Source organism: Microcaecilia unicolor, chromosome 6, assembly GCF_901765095.1.
Source record: "Microcaecilia unicolor chromosome 6, aMicUni1.1, whole genome shotgun sequence".
Classification (NCBI taxonomy): Eukaryota; Metazoa; Chordata; class Amphibia; order Gymnophiona; family Siphonopidae; genus Microcaecilia; species Microcaecilia unicolor.
Window position 1 is genome coordinate 153,330,948 of NC_044036.1, and position 16,788 is coordinate 153,347,735.

The 16,788-nt window shown below is 42.2% G+C and overlaps 1 protein-coding gene across 1 annotated transcript in view; it reads right to left on the reverse strand.

The window, feature by feature from the left end:
• PTPRG (protein tyrosine phosphatase receptor type G) overlaps window positions 1–16,788 on the reverse strand; it is a 708,710-nt gene that overhangs the window by 182,335 nt on the left and 509,587 nt on the right. The window contains 1 exon segment of the mRNA XM_030208031.1: window positions 3,310–3,491. Coding sequence (XP_030063891.1) covers window positions 3,310–3,491 — 182 coding nt within the window.

Consider the following 16,788-nt stretch of genomic DNA (forward strand, 5'->3'; position numbering starts at 1 on the left):
ACAGGGACCTGTGGTAACCGCAGGAATGGAGATGGGGACAGAGCCCATGGGAATGGGGCTGGGACAGAGTCTGCGGGGGCGGGGTAGGGACAGAGACAGAGCCTGTGGGGATGGGGACAAACTTTGCCCTCATGTCATTTTCTACTTTGAAGCCTGTTAATGAACTAGACTGTTATTTATGTTTGAGTGATGCAGACGACGATATTTTGATTTTTTTGGAAAAACAAGGAAACATGCTGGCCACAACTAGCAAAATTTGCATGGAGGATCCTGTACATTCCTGCTACTAGCACCTCTTCTAAGAAGACATCTATTGCAGGAAGGACTGTGGAAGACTACTACTACTACTACTTAACATTTCTAGAGCGCTACTAGGGTTACGCAGCGCTGTACAATTTAACAAAGAGAGACAGTCCCTGCTCAAAGAGCTTACAATCTAAAGGACAAGTGAACAGTCGGTCCGATCGGGGCAGTCAAATTGGGGCAGTCTGGATTTACTGAACGGTAAGAGTTAGGTGCCGAACGCAGCATTGAAGAGGTGGGCTTTAAGCAAAGACTTGAAGATGGGCAGGGAGGGGGCTTGGCGTAAGGGTTCAGGAAGGTTGTTCCAAGCATAGGGTGAAGCGAGGCAGAATGAGCGGAGCCTGGAGTTGGCGGTGGTGGAGAAGGGTACTGAGAGGAGGGATTTATCCTGTGAACGGAGGTTACGGGCGGGAACGTAAGGGGAGATGAGGGTAGAGAGGTAGTGAGGGGCAGCAGACTGAGTGCATTTGTAGGTAAGAAGGAGAAGCTTGAATTGAATGCGGTATCTGATCGGAAGCCAGTGAAGTGACCTGAGGAGAGGGGTGATATGAGTATATCGGTTCTGGCGGAATATGAGACGTGCAGCAGAGTTCTGAACAGACTGAAGGGGGGATAGATGGCTAAGTGGGAGGCCGGTGAGGAGTAAGTTGCAGTAGTCCAGGCGAGAGGTAATGAGAGCGTGGACGAGAGTTCGGGTGGTGTGTTCAGAGAGGAAAGGGCGAATTTTGCTGATGTTAAAGAGGAAGAAGCGACAGGTCTTGGCTATCTGCTGGATATGCGCAGAGAAGGAAAGAGAGGAGTCAAAGATGACTCCGAGGTTGCGGGCAGATGAGACGGGGAGGATGAGGGTGTTATCAACTGAGATAGAAAGTGGAGGAAGAGGAGAAGTGGGTTTTGGTGGAAAGACGATAAGCTCGGTCTTGGATATGTTCAGTTTCAGGTGGCGGTTGGACATCCAGGCAGCAATGTCGGATAAGCAGGCCGATACCTTTGCCTGGGTCTCCGCGGTGATGTCTGGTGTGGAGAGATACAGTTGGGTGTCATCAGCATAGAGATGATACTGGAAACCATGAGATGAGATCAGGGAGCCCAGGGAAGAGGTGTAGATTGAGAAGAGAAGGGGTCCAAGGACCGATCCCTGGGGAACACCAACAGATAAGGGGATGGGGGTGGAGGAAGATCCATGAGAGTGAACTTTGAAGGTGCGGTGGGAGAGATAGGAGGAGAACCAGGAGAGGACAGAGCCCTGGAACCCAAATGAGGACAGTGTGGCAAGAAGTAAGTCATGATTGACAGTGTCAAAAGCAGCGGATAGACATGAGAGTTACACTGAATCCTGAGATTGTTGATGACTTACTAATCATCCACAGATTAAAAAATCGTAACAGTGCTTCATAGGGTATATTTCTTCCCTGCTAGGGCATACAAAACGGGTTGTATTTTGTACCCCTGGACATTTTAACAGGGTGGATTAGGATTACTTGGGGTAGTAGAAATCAGCTATTGTTGGGGTTGGAAGGGTAGAGAGTGGTAGTGGTGGTGGTGGGGGGATATTATAGTTGCTTGCTTTCTATTTGTGATTTATAAACAATAGTTACTCAGCATATTGTTCCTTTTTATACTTTAATAAAAGACTTTAATATACAATTATAAGTGTTCAAAGCTTCTGAAGATGAGGACAGAGCCTGCTGGGATGGGCTGGGGACAAGGTCAGAACCTACGGAGCGGAGATGGAGACAGGGACCCCACGCCGAAGAGATGGGGCAGGGACAAACTTTGCCCCCATGTCATTCTCTAGCTCAATCACCTGAAGGCACTCAGTCAGAACTCCCCCCTTTGCATCTCTATTAGGGGTCTAGTTATCAAAACACATTCTGTGTTAACACAGGCAGTTAATAAACAGGTCCCACTAATCTCATTATGGTCTATTTACTAACCACAAGCATTAATGCAAGTCATCAAATTTTCATATAAAGGTACTTCAGTCATTGTCTTTTGAACACTACATTCTGGAGTTTTCCCAACCTGAATTATTTATTTATTTAAAAGCATTTATATCCCACATTTTCCCACTGGATGCAGGTTCAATGTGGCTTACATAAGCTAAATCAGGAATACAGTATTAATGGCATATTAAACAGTACAAACAGTAAATTAAAGTTTGGTATAATATACAGCAGTAGAATGGTAAAGAAAGTAGATTCAAGTGTTTCTGGATTATTTGAAACCAAAGAGATTAAGCTGATTATGTTGAATTTGGAAGGTAAACCTTTTTGAATAGTACGGACTTTAATAATTTTCTAAACTTTAGGTAATTTTGGGTTGATTTAACTAGTTTAGGTAAAGCATTCCACAGTCGAGTACCCAGGAAAGGGAAGTTGGAGGCATATGTGGATTTGTATTTGAGGCTCAAGGTTCTAGCATTTGTACTGAAAATACGCACAGTTCTTTGTAACAAATAAACTAAATTCTTTCAAGAGAAGATCCCAAATTAAATATATAAATGGAATCCAACAAAGCATTTCTTCCATTTTAACTACATGGAAAGCCCTTTCCTTGATCCGAATTATATAACAACTACATGTTTACCAATCCTTATCTTGAGCTTTAAAAGGAAAAGTAGGCAAACATTTAGGGGCTGCCCATTGAATAACATTTTTCTTACCTTAGTTGTCTGGTGATTTTATTTTTCTAATCATCTTATTCCCTGTCTCTGGTTCTGTTCCTCTGCCTGTGCTCTTAACTCTATTTTCAGGGCCTCCTCTCTCCTCACTATTTCTTTTCTCTCCTCCTCTCTTCTTCCCCTATAACATCTTTCACATTCAACTTTCTGCAATTTTTCTTCCTCCTTATAGGAGAGAGCAGCATGACGCGATTAATCGAGTTAAATTCATTAGTGCGAGTTTAAAAATTTTTTTTGCTGCGGTTAATCGGGTTACATGAACAGCCCTACTAAAATTAGATAAACAAAATACAGCATTTCTAACTCAGGTGCTTCAGTTTTACCAAGCTGTCATTGTCCTTGATGAACGTTCTCTCTTTCTCTTCATCGTTCTTTGTCCAGCTGTAGGAAACAACGTAATTCATAATAGGTGGGTGGTAGACAGTTTCTGGATGGTTCCAGGTTACCACCAAGGCCGTTCTATTCACAGGTTGCACTTTCATGTTAACTGGAGGAGTGCTGCAAACTAAAGGAAAAAGTGGAAGACCATATGTAAGACAGAGCAACTGTGTTCTACTGATGAACTCTTAACTCAACCTTCCTAACGATTTATGTGCAAAAGGCTATTATAAAGAAACCTGACCCCTAGAAACAGTACTGTAAGACTAGCACTATGGGGTCACCAATGCCATTTTGAATCTGGTGCTAGCATGGGCAGGGTAGATCTATTAAAGATCTATTAATTATCTTTAACAAGCACTAATTTAAGCCATATAAGAGTTACTTGCAGAAACATCTTACGAGGTACTCTATAAGCACCGCACCTAACTTCTATGGCGTGCAACTCCAAAATAAGTGTGGCCATGGGTAGGTTGGGAATGTGGTTGGAAGTTAGGCACAATGTAATAGAATATTTGCTTTTTCACGCGTAACTACCAGGACTTGGTGTGGAAATCTGCATTCAGCGCAAATTCTGTAATGGCAGCATAACTACAACCACATGTTTACCATTATAGAATTCACACTTAGGAGGAGATTCCACAAATGGCGCCTAAAATACAGCGCTAAGCGTATTCTATAATCGGCACCTAGAATACGCGTAGCGCTGAATTTTAGGCGCCATATATGGAATCTCCTCCTAAATGTGAATTCTATAGAATATGCTTAGTTGATATTTCAGCGCCAATATCTGCGTGCATCCATTTACGCAATGAAAACCTGGTGTAAATCTCAGTGTATAGATTTAGGCAGACTGGGCCATATTCTATAACTAGGCGCCTAAATTTTGGAACGCCCATTTCCCTGCCTATAACCATGCCCCTATTTGGCTCTGCATGCTAGAAGTTCTGCGCACATCATTATAGAATACGCTTAGCGAGTTGGGCATCTAATCAGTGCCAATTAGAGCTCATTATTGCTTGTTAAGTGCTGATATCAGCGCTCATTAGCTTATTAAGCCAATTAAGTTCCACAAGGTGTTACAGAATCCGTACCAATTTTGGTGCCTAAATCTAAGCGCACTATATAGAGTCCTGGGGTTAGTGTGGATCGTAAAGGCACTTAATATTAAGCCAACTAAGCAAGTATGAATCAATTTGCTGAAGAAATTAACAGGAGGAAAAGGACTTCAGTGGCATGGGTCACGTCTAAAGTCAGACTTGGAGAAATGACCCGCCCTGCTTCGTCATTAGTCCTACAAAGCCTACAGCGTTTAATAACACAAAATTTTCAATGTTTAATTTTTTAAGTTTTTTTTAAACTTTTTAAATATATATACCATTGATTTTTTTTAAACATTAAGTCTGCTCATGTAAAAGACTTCCAGGTACTTATGTGAGGCAGTACTATTTCGCTCTGCAGCATTCTCTTAGGATGGAATAGACTCCAGGACAGGGGTTACCGAGAGTGCAGCGTAAACTGACCCGCTCCTGACAAAGTAAGGGTGAAACAGCCATGCTGTAGAGCGAAATAGTACTGCCTCGGATAAGTACCTGGAAGTCTTTTACATGAGCGGACTTAATGTCTAAAAAAAATCAATGGTATATATATTTAAAAAGTTAAAAAAAACCTTGAAAATTTCGTGTTTAATATTAAACACTGGAGGTTTTTTTAAGACTAATGACGAAGCAGGGCAGGCCATTAGTCCAAGTTTGACTGCAGACGTGACCCATGCCACTGAAGTCCTTTTCCTCCTGTTAATTTTTACAGCAAATTGATTCTTACTTGCTTAGTTGATGTTAATGATATTTTCAAAAGAGCAAGCACAGCCATAATAAATAGTTGTGTAACCTAATATTAAGCGTCATTTACTGAATCTGGCCTTTTATGACATCTGCTTTTGAATATATCCCTTGCTTTGTGTTCTGTTCACTCTCTCACTCTCTGAAGTAACTGGGTGTATAAAAACTATTTATCCATGAAAATGCCTAGATATAATTTAGGAGTACAACAGGCTTTCCAAATCTTTCATTTCTTATACAGCACCTTTACTTACCGGAGGGTTCATATTAATAGTTTACAACCGAGACGTGCCAACTTTTAACTTAGATAAATCAGGAGATTAAAATCTCATTTAAGCACAGTAGGGAGAATCAGCATCCATGTTTTGCCCATAAAACATAAATGTAATTTAAGTTACTCTGAGCATCAATTTGCTCTGGTAAAAATTCACGAGCAGTCAGAGCTTTTAAAATAAACGATACTAGCTAAACTTCAATTCTACACTCCAATCTGAAACACTAAATTATTACACTAAACAGTTAGTGCCAGATGCACATATCTTCACTAAGAAATTAAAACTTCTGACATGAATTCAAATGTAGTTTTAGTACAAAGCCAAATATGCGTGGAGAGCTGTTCCAGTGTTAGTAGGTTTAAATGATTTTAAAAATGCAACCAAGTTCTCAAAATACTGATTCAAATATTTATCCAGGAACAACCTTATAGATAGTGAAACATGGTAAAAAAAAATCAATACAAACTGTGCTTTCTATGGCCAGCTGCTAAGTTATGGGACCAGTTGCCAAACAGATTCCAACAAGAGAAACATTATCTGGTTTTCAGGAAACATGTTAAGTCATGGCTCTTCTAGTGGGTGTATTCAGCTGGGACTTGTCGGGGGGGGGGGGGGGGGGCGGGGAGTTTGTGGACATTGAGAAGGAAGAGAGTCCATCTTTTAAAGGATGTTATTGTTGTTTTATAATCATTTAATATTGTATATGCAACATATATTGGTTCAGATAAGGCAATTCAGATATATATATATATATATAGATATATGTTTATATTCATTTAGAAATTTGCTATACTACTTTGTGTGACAGCCAATCAAAAGATCATAACAGAAAACAGGAAAAGCTGAATTAGGATGGACAACACAGAAGGGAACAACCCAGCTGCAGCTGAAGCTGTGACTGATGCCACTCAATCACACCATTAACACCCCATCTAACAACACTTAAATGCTAACCTCCCCCCCCCCCCCCCCCAGGCTAAGTACCTTTTATAAGCTCTCTTCAGCATTAGAGGTCCCAGATTAATTGTGGCAAAAGTTTTCTCTGACATTTTCATTATCTGTAAGTTTAAGTCCCAAATTCTGTGTTTTTAAAGTCACACAATTTAAAATAAAAAGAAATTGGGGGGTTTTGACTGGCAAGAATATGCAAGAAACACATATCCACAGATATCAGAGTTTGGTTGTTTTTTGCCCTTAATATATATATTTTTTGTTATGTTAATTGATATGGGATTCTGTGTAAGGATTTCGCATATGTTCTGTTTGTTTCTCCTCATATTGCACTGCCAGGCTCTTCAAAGTTTGGGTGGTGGTCTCTGGGCTCAGTACTGCCCATGGCTCTTTCTATTATTTATTTATTTATTGCATTTGTATCCCACATTTTCCCACCTATTTGCAGGCTCAATGTGGCTTACAGAGTTTGGTTATGACATAATCATTCCATGATATCAGATACAATTAGTAATGTACAATGATTGAGTAATGGAAGAGAGAAAGAAGGTGTTAGGCAGGATAGAAGGTGGACTGTGATAACTGGGTGGATTGGTGGGGTAGTTTTGTAGGCTACCACTGGATCTTTCACTGTTTGGGTGATGGGGATTTCTCCTTCCCTCCTCTTCAAACCTTAACCTGACGCATGTTTTTGTCTGCACATGAGAAAGCAAACATACATATGGCCAGGTGGATGGAAGGACGGACCCTCAACAATTGGTGCTCTCGCTTTATTGTGAAATGCACCTAAAATGATGCCACAATTTATGAAGGAAATAATTATTGTATTTCTTGTACATGTTGCAGAAACAACAGTTTTGAGGAAAAGAAGAAAAATAGACAGTAGATGGCGCTAATGTACCATTTTGTAAAGTGTATTATATATTCTTTACATCAGTCATTAATTTTTCTAACATTCAAAGTATGAATGAAAACATTTCTTCAGCTAATTTAGTGGCACTGTCTTGTAATGTGGATTTCAAAATTTGTGCACGTAAAAAGGTTCTAATTCCATGGATTATGCGCATAGAGGTAACCATGGTGACAAGATGGCATGCACTTTTATTTATGTATGTATGATTGTAAATATTTATTTAGATTTGGTTCATGCCTTTTTCCGTAGCAGCTCAAGGTGAGTTGCATTCAGGTGTAGTAGGTATTTTAGGTGACTCACATGTAGGTGGTCAGTGTTGTAGTCTGGGTGGAATTATGAAGTACACACTCAGTTTATAAAATTCACATCTACACATACACTTCGCCCACGTACATCTGCTGCGGAGCTACTGTAATGTACACAACTGTATTTCATCCATAATGCTGACACGATTTGTTAAGCTGTTTTATAAAGTCAGTCTGTATCTTTCTAGAATAGCCTCAAAATGGGCATCTTGTCGACCCCTCAACCTAAGTGACCTGATCTGGAATTATCCTCCACATATTCAAGTAATGTGATCATTTTGTGAGCTTTTAGCTGCAGGGTTCAAGTCCTGCTTACACTCCTTGCAACAATGGACAAGTCACTTCAGCAAAGGGAAGGGGGACGGGATTTGATGTGAAGCCTTTCCGCGGTTACAAAATAAAAGCGGTTTACATATTATATACAGGAACCTGGGACAATAGAGAGTTCAGGGGTCCTTTTACTAAGCTGCAGCAAAGGGGGGGCCTGTGTTTTTGATGCACGCTGAGGCTCCCTTTTACCGCAGTGGGTAGTAGGCAGGTTTTTTTTTTTTTTTTAAAGAAATGGCTGTGCAGCAAGTGAAGCACTTGCCGTGCGGCCATTTGGGGGTGGGGAGGATAGAACTTACCGACACACATTGAGGTGGTGTTAAGGGCTCCCGTGATAATTTGGCAGTAATCGTGCAGCACTGCCCAATTACCCCGCAGGTAAACACTGGCGCTACAAAAATAAAAATACTTTTGTAGTGCTAGAAATGGCGCATGCTGGGGGTGTGAATTACTGCTGCGCCAGGGGCGTAGCCAGATGCCCAATTTTGGGGGGCCTGGGCCCAAGATAGGTGGGCAGAAGAACTTTGCCCTGTCCCACAAGTGATTTGGTCTTTCCCTCACTTGCCTGCATGCCATATGGTCTCTCAAAAATCCCCTCTCCCCCACATACCTTTTAAATAGCAGATTTTCACCGGCAGCGAGCAGAAACCAATACACACTGCTCATGTTGGCCCCACAGCCTTCCCTCTGATGTAACTTCCTATTTCCACATAGGCAGGAATACATCAGAGGGAAGGCTGTGGGGTCGGTGCAAATACTGTGTATTAGTCGCTGCTCGCTGCAGGCAAAGATGCTATTTACAAGGTATGCAGGAGGGACAGTTGTTGGGAGTTTTTGGCTGGTGGGGCTTGGGGATCCCTGCCAGCCACATCATAGGTGTGCTGCTACTGGGTGGGCCTGAGCCCAATGTGGTTGGGCCTGGGCCCACCTAGGCCTACTCTTGGCTACGCCACTGTGCCTGAGTAATGCTGTTGTGGTAGTTCCAGATTGGCTCAAGTCACCCTGCAGTAAAAGCGCCCCTAAGAAACCTGAAAGGACACTTCTATAGAGGCTGCCTATATTTAGCAATTTCAGACTCGGATGAGTGTTGATTAGTCAATTTGATTTTGATGCAATAACTGTACTGCTGGTTTTGTTTGGTTTGAACACCTATTGTATTGATCTTTGTTTTATTGTAAACCACTTTAAAACTCAATTTGTACTAAGTGGTATATTAAGTAATTACATCAAATCAAATCAATTACGTGCACAACTTTAAAGAACAGCATTAAGCGTTAGGTGCTATTCTACCACTTACAGGCATACGCACTAGGCGTTATTCTATAATAAGCGTGCATAAATCACAAACGGCAATTTTATTGTGTTGTATATTAATAGTGCATGTAAGTTATAGAACAATGGCATTTACATGTGTGATTGGTGCAATTAATTGAAATTACTGCAAGGGCCATGTGGTAGCCATGCGGTAACTTCATTTTGGCGCACGCTGGGCGCACGTAGATGCTTACGCGGCTTAGTAAAAGGGCCCCTATAATAATAGGTGAAAATGGTGCTCAGAAATAAGTGACAATGTAACGCCAATTTTCAAAAAAGGTTCCAGGGGAGATCCAGGAAATTATAGACCGGTGAGTCTGACGTCGGTGCTGGGGAAAATGGTAGAGGCTATTATTAAAAACAAAATTACAGAGCACATCCAAGGACATGGATTACTGAGACCGAGTCAGCACGGCTTTTGTGTGGGGAAATCTTGCCTGACAAATTTACTTCAATTCTTTGAAGGAGTAAACAAACATGTGGACAAAGGGGAGCCGGTTGATATTGTGTATCTGGATTTTCAAAAGGTGTTTGACAAGGTACCTCATGAAAGGCTACAGAGGAAATTGGAGGGTCATGGGATAGGAGGAAATGTCCTATTGTGGATTAAAAACTGGTTGAAGGATAGGAAACAGAGAGTGGGGTTAAATGGGCAGCATTCACAATGGAGAAGGGTAGTTAGTGGGGTTCCTCAGGGGTCTGTGCTAGGACCGCTGCTTTTTAATATATAAATGATTTAGAGATGGGAGTAACTAGCGAGCTAATTAAATTTGCTGATGACACAAAGTTATTCAAAGTCGTTAACTCGCGACAGGATTGTGAAAAATTACAAGAGAACCTTACGAGACTGGGAGACTGGGCGGCTAAATGGCAGATGACGTTTAATGTGAGCAAGTGCAAGGTGATGCATGTGGGAAAAAGAACCCAAATTATAGCTACGTTATGCAAGGTTCCACGTTAGGAGTTACGGACCAAGAAAGGGATCTGGGTGTCGTTGTCGATAATACACTGAAACCTGCTCAGTGTGCTGCTGCGGCTAGGAAAGCGAATAGAATGTTGGGTATTATTAGGAAAGGTATGGAAAACAGGTGTGAGGATGTTATAATGCCGTTGTATCGCTCCATGGTGCGACCGCACCTTGAGTATTGTGTTCAATTCTGGTCGCCGCATCTCAAGAAAGATATAGTAGAATTGGAAAAGGTGCAGCGAAGGGCGACTAAAATGATAGCAGGGATGGGACGACTTCCCTATGAAGAAAGACTAAGGAGGCTAGGGCTTTTCAGCTTGGAGAAGAGACGGCTGAGGGGAGACATGATAGAGGTATATAAAATAATCGGTGGAGTGGAACAGGTGGATGTGAAGCATCTGTTCACGCTTTCCAAAAATACTAGGACTAGGGGGCATGCGATGAAACTACAGTGTAGTAAATTTAAAACAAATCGGAGAAAATATTTCTTCACGCAACGCATAATTAAACTCTGGAATTTGTTGCCAGAGAACGTGGTGAAGGCGGTTAGCTTAGCAGAGTTTAAAAAGGGGTTAGACAGTTTCCTAAAGGACAAGTCCATAAACCACTACTAAATGGACTTGGGAAAAATCCACAATTCCAGGAATAACATGTATACAATGTTTGTACGTTTGGGAAACTTGCCAGGTGCCCTTGGCCTGGATTGGACGCTGTCGTGTATAGGATGCTGGGCTCGATGGACCCTTGGTCTTTCCCAGTGTGGCATTATTTATGTACTTATGACAACAAATACCAGAATCACTGGCATCCAGTCTTTGGACGTATTTTACTGTGCACGTCAGCAGAACTGACTTTAAGAAGTGTAAAACCAATAAGAGTAATGCACCAAAAACGTGCAAACTGAACAGCACCGAAATCACAGACGTTTTAGGATTTTCAGCAACCAAACCACAGGGACTCCTGAGGCAGGCACCTGCAGCCGAAACACGATTCATGTTAAGTCCAGATTTTATTGTGAAATAAACTTCTAATGTGAACTCTGAGTCCGCTGGATGTTGTTCGTCATCTTTGTTGTCTCCTTTGCTGTGCTTGCTTGTCTATCTACAAAATTCAATCAGCACGCCAAGCACCTAATTGCGTGATCAAATTCAATAGCAATAAACAAAATGATCAAATATAACAGAGTAACTTATCTGCTGTTGATGACTAAAATCTTCAAACAAATGTGCACACGAATAGGGCAGTGTCAAAAAATTGATGCCAGGAAACTGAATTCAAAAGAACACGGAAAATCTTAAATTATGAATCCATAAATCCATAGTCTTCTTCAAAACCATGTTCAATCCGCTGATTCAAGTCCTGAACACGAAACTGTTTCCCCCCAACGGCTTCATCAGGAAGAGATGGTAAGATTATAGGATAGGGTTAGTCTTTGGACTAATATCCATACTGATTTATTGATTATTATATGTTTGGAAAAACCCTTTTGGTCTCATAGAGTTTTTTTTGCATTAGTATTTGGTAACACAATCTTGAGGCTAAGCTGCTGCTATAGAACAGGGGCGTATCTGGACTCCGGCGGTAGGGGGGGCCAGAGCCAGAGGGAGGGGGCACATTTTAGCCCCCCCCCCCCCCCGCCGAGCCCCCACCGCCACCAATGACTCTCTCCACCCCCCCTCCCGCCGCCAACCCTCCCCCGCTGCCGTTCTTACTTTTGCTGGCGGGGGACCCCAACCCCCGCCAGCCGAGGTCTGCTTCCACCTGCCGCTGCCGTAAAAACTTCTTCTTCAGCCGGCGGGGGACCCCAAACCCCCGCCAGCCGCCCCGCGGTGTTTAAAATTCATCTTCGGCCTCCGTGGCCGTGCTGCTGTGATAGGCGCTGTTGAAATCCACTTCGGAGTCTGACGTCGCAGCACGTACAACGTACAACGACGTCAGACTCCGAAGTGGATTTCAACAGCGCCTATCACAGCAGCACGGCCACGGAGGCCGAAGATGAATTTTAAACACCGCGGGGCGGCTGGCGGGGGTTTGGGGTCCCCCGCCGGCTGAAGAAGTTTTTACGGCAGCGGCAGGTGGAAGCAGACCTCGGCTGGCGGGGGTTGGGGTCCCCCGCCAGCAAAAGTAAGAACGGCAGCGGGGGAGGGTTGATGGCGGTAGGGGGGTCCAGGGCAAAATCTGCGGGGGCCCAGGCCCCTGAGGCCCCACGCAGATACGCCCCTGCTATAGAATGTCATCGGGGTGCCTAAATTTTGGCAACAATTTATAGAGTTGCCATCTTAGCAAATAACTTTGAGGGGGCTGTACTCATGGGAGGAGCAACAGGTGTGTCACAAGCATTCTACAACATATATAATACTATCAGTTTGTATCTCTCATTGAAATAACGCAAATTCACTCTAAAATTAGCTAATCCTTCAAGTGTGCAATGCTAAGGAGGAAGATAGACATGAATAAAAAGAATAACATATGACATGGGAAGAAGCCTCATATTCACTCACTTCTTGGCAAAAGCAATGGGACCAATTATTTAGCAGTAAAAAAAAAATTGTTTAAAGTTAACTACATTCCTTATCGGGATAACACTGAATAGCATTATGGGGGTCTTCCATAAAGAAGGTGCTAATACTTACGCCCCATATACATGCGCACACAAATACAAGGCTAACTCCCGAGGTCGGTGCTGAGACCAGATATTCAATGCCGGGCCGTTTCCAGTGACCGGCGCTGAATATCCATTTTATTTTTGGCTGGTTTAAACTTAACTGGCGAAGCCAATATTCAGCGCTCACCAAAGCCCATATTCAGCGCTCGCCAGTTAAGTTTAAACTAGCCAAAGATAGGCCTGCTATTTCAGTGGCCCGGTTTGGCCGCCTAACTTAGCTGGTGATGCGCTGTCGTTAAAATCATCTGTAGTACATGAAGATTTGACGGTGGCCAACGTAATGCCGATTTTTAAAAAGAGTTCCAGAGGTGAACTAGAATTCACCAGACATCAAGCTTTCTTTTTTTGCAGCTCCATTTTTATGGAACTCCCTGATTCTCCCTCTTCGAGCAGAATTGTCTTTTAAAAAATTTACATCTGCCATGGCTTTTTCGCCTTGCGTACCCTCCCCCTTTGGCTGTCTGTGATTCTTCCTACTGGGCACATGCCGGTCCTTCCTCTCCTTTTTATTTTCCACCTGCCTTCTGCTTTCTCTCTTTTTCTTTGCTTTGGTATGAATGGAATTTGCACTTTCCTGTCAAATACGTGTAGTTCCTTTCCTTAAAATTCCGTCTTCTTTTTTTTTTTAGATTGTAAACCGCTTTGAACTGCTAGTTAGCAAAGGCGGTATAGCAAACTGAATAAACTATAAACTATTGCTTGCATTTGCTCCAATGGAAGTTTTCAAAGGATGGCCAGTAAGGATAATCCCTGTACACTGGCAAATGAAAAAGCTATACAGAGTGAGAAGTCAGCAGTCTGAAGACTATGAATGAGAAATATCAATGAAGACAGAATATATTAAGGCTATTCAACCAAACGCTACATCTGAATGAAATAGCAGATAAAATGAGATTTATAAAACAGGATACCACGATGTTCACTGCCTCACTGTCCTAGAGCTCGCTTTAATTATTCCCACAAATGTTCTGTGGGTCCTCAGCAAAGGCACCAAAATTACAGCCATTAACACTGCATGCACGTTCCGCCTTTCTCGTACAGCTCGGCAGCAGCATCCACTAGTGGAGGTCACCTACTCGTAGGGCAGAAGGAATGTGAATTCTCAGTCAATCCACTACATACCCAGTCTTTAAACATTGAAGCTTGCTATAAGAAAAACCCATTAACCTTCAAGTCCACAACAAATTCAATTGCACAGAGTAAATGTAACTAGCGTTTTACCAAACAGCTTTTTAAGGTCTGTTACTTAAATTGGTAACACAAGCTACATTTTTTGAGCATCAACCTTGCTTGTTTCTTTCTTCTGGTTCTATTTTCTTTTGATTTTTATATCTAGGGTTGTATTTTTCCTCCTATTGACTTCATTTCTCATACATTAACACTGTAGGCCCACCTCTCACCGAGGAACAAGGGTTAACCCCGTAAGTGCTGCATAAAAGAAACAGAAGGACTATGGGTTTGTGTGGAACAATGGAGGCAAGAAGGTATGGGAGTAATTTAAGTCATTTCTGTGTATGAAAAATACTGACCTGTGTAAATGTACATGCTGTGACTTAATGGTGCATACTTTGCCAGAGGGCGCATACAGATGCAGAGTTTGGGCAGAAAAGGAGTGGAATTTGCAAGTACAAGTTATAAAAACACACCAATCTATGCACATACATGAATAATCTAGATGCAAACGTTTGCACCTGATTGCGAACAAGTCTGAGGGGCCCTTTTACTAAGCCGCGGTAGGCTCTACGCGTCTGCAGCATGCACCAAAATGAGACTACCGCCAGGCCAGCGCTCCCTCCTGGCGGTAATTTCTGATTTGGCATGTGCCCATAATGCCTGGATGATTTATTTATTTCCTTCTACAGGCGCTGATTCTGGCAGTAATCGGTACTTGGCGTGCGTCAACTGGTCACCACGTGTGTAGCACACGAGCCTTTACAGCTAGATTAATGGGTGGCGTTAAGGGCTCATGCTGGTTTTGGGCGCACGCTCGTTTCATTTTGTGTCTTAGTATTTTTATTGATTTAAGAACAGAATAACATATGATAGAGCATTATAATAGCATACAAATGTCAAAAAGCATGAGGGAGAGAAAAAAGAGAAAAAGAAGAGTTAAAAAAAAAAGGGAGGGACAGGACTTCTCAACATGCATCTCTAAAGTACGTTAGTAACAAAGACCACTTCTCCTTATAAGAGATATAGCGACGTGACTTTTTAGCAAGGAATGTTTCATACTTAAGTCTGAAATACTAAATTCCACCAGCCTTGGTGTGTAGCTTGAGTCAGAGTCTTCCAGTGGCAAAATACCACAGGCCCTTTTCCCTTCCCATTAAAAAAAACCCATTTTTTTGTAGATGCGGTAAAAACTGGCCTGGCGCACACACAATACATGCGCCTACACTACCGCAGGCCACTTTTTACTGCGGCTTAGTAAAAGGACCCCTAAGCTAGGCATGATTTCTGTCACTGACACTAATATTTTACAAAGACACATAGGTAGAATGTGTCCTTATAACATAATGTCTATGTAGGCACCTATTTGCCATCGTAAACCAGGTGCCCTCTCATAAAACTACCCTCCACAGGGACCCAAGCCCTCTAAAAATAGTCCATGTTGCTAGAATATTCTTAAGCAAAAAAACAAAACTTTTATTAGTGGTTCTCCAAAATAATATACAAAACAAGATCTCGATGCAAGGCCCTGCACTTGAACACGGTACTTTAGAAGCAGTTGAGAACAGGTGCAATAGTGAGAGCACTGGTGGTGATAGCAGGGAGAGCATGCAGAACATGGGACCAGGGTAAGGAAGGAGACTGGATATATGAGGTGGAAGGGGGGGGATGCTGCACCTAAGGAAGGATAGGAGGGGGAGATGCTGGCTACTTGGGAGTGTGTGGGGGAAAGGGTTTGGGAGGAGGGAGATGAGATGCTGGACACAGTGGGAGGTGATAGGGAGATATTGAACCTGAGAAATAAGGAGGAGAGATGCCTGCTACCAGAGGGCAGGATAGGGAAGGGAACGGCAGAGGAGATGCTGGACTACATGGCATATGGAAATAAAAAGAGCAGGTCACACTTCAGAAGGACAAAATAATTTATTCTTAACAGGAAGGATCTCATATAAAAGTTCCCCAAAAGTGTTCAAGTTTCAGCCACCAGGGTTACTGTTAATACAATAAAATCAACTTATAAGAACACAATTTAATAAATCAAAAAGACACTTACATATATTAACGCCATCAAATAAAAATCACTCAAATACAAAAATAAACTTAGGAACAAACCAAAGAAAGACAGATACCAATGGAGATCAATTAATGACATGTAAATTTAGGTACAGGCGGTTGCATAGCGTTTTCATTGGTGCAAATAGCCAAGCCTACATTTACATGCGACTCTGCTTAATCGTGTATTCTATAAACCTTGCGTTACAAGGTGTAAAAGGAAAGACTTGCTGACCTGAACATATATACTCTGGAGAAATAAGGGTGATAAGCATAGAGACAACTGAATATTTGAAAGGCATTAATCCACAAACAAACCTTTTCCAGAGACGGGAAGGTGGTAGAACTAGAGCACATGAAATGAGGTTGAAGGGGGGCAGACTCAGGAATAAGGTCATGAGTTAGACAAATCACCAGCAAAACATATAAGCTCTGAGCTATCTTTACCTCCTTTTTCGATCCATTAGCTGCTTCCAAATCTGTGCCTCAGACTTCACTAAGAATATTATCACATCTAATTCCTCTCCTCTCCACCATAAATACAGCCCTCTTCATCTACATGTAAAAAGATCTTCAGGTTTTTTTTAAAGTTAGTTAAAAATTCTAACCTTATAGTCAATGTTATTGTCAAATTGTTGCATAAA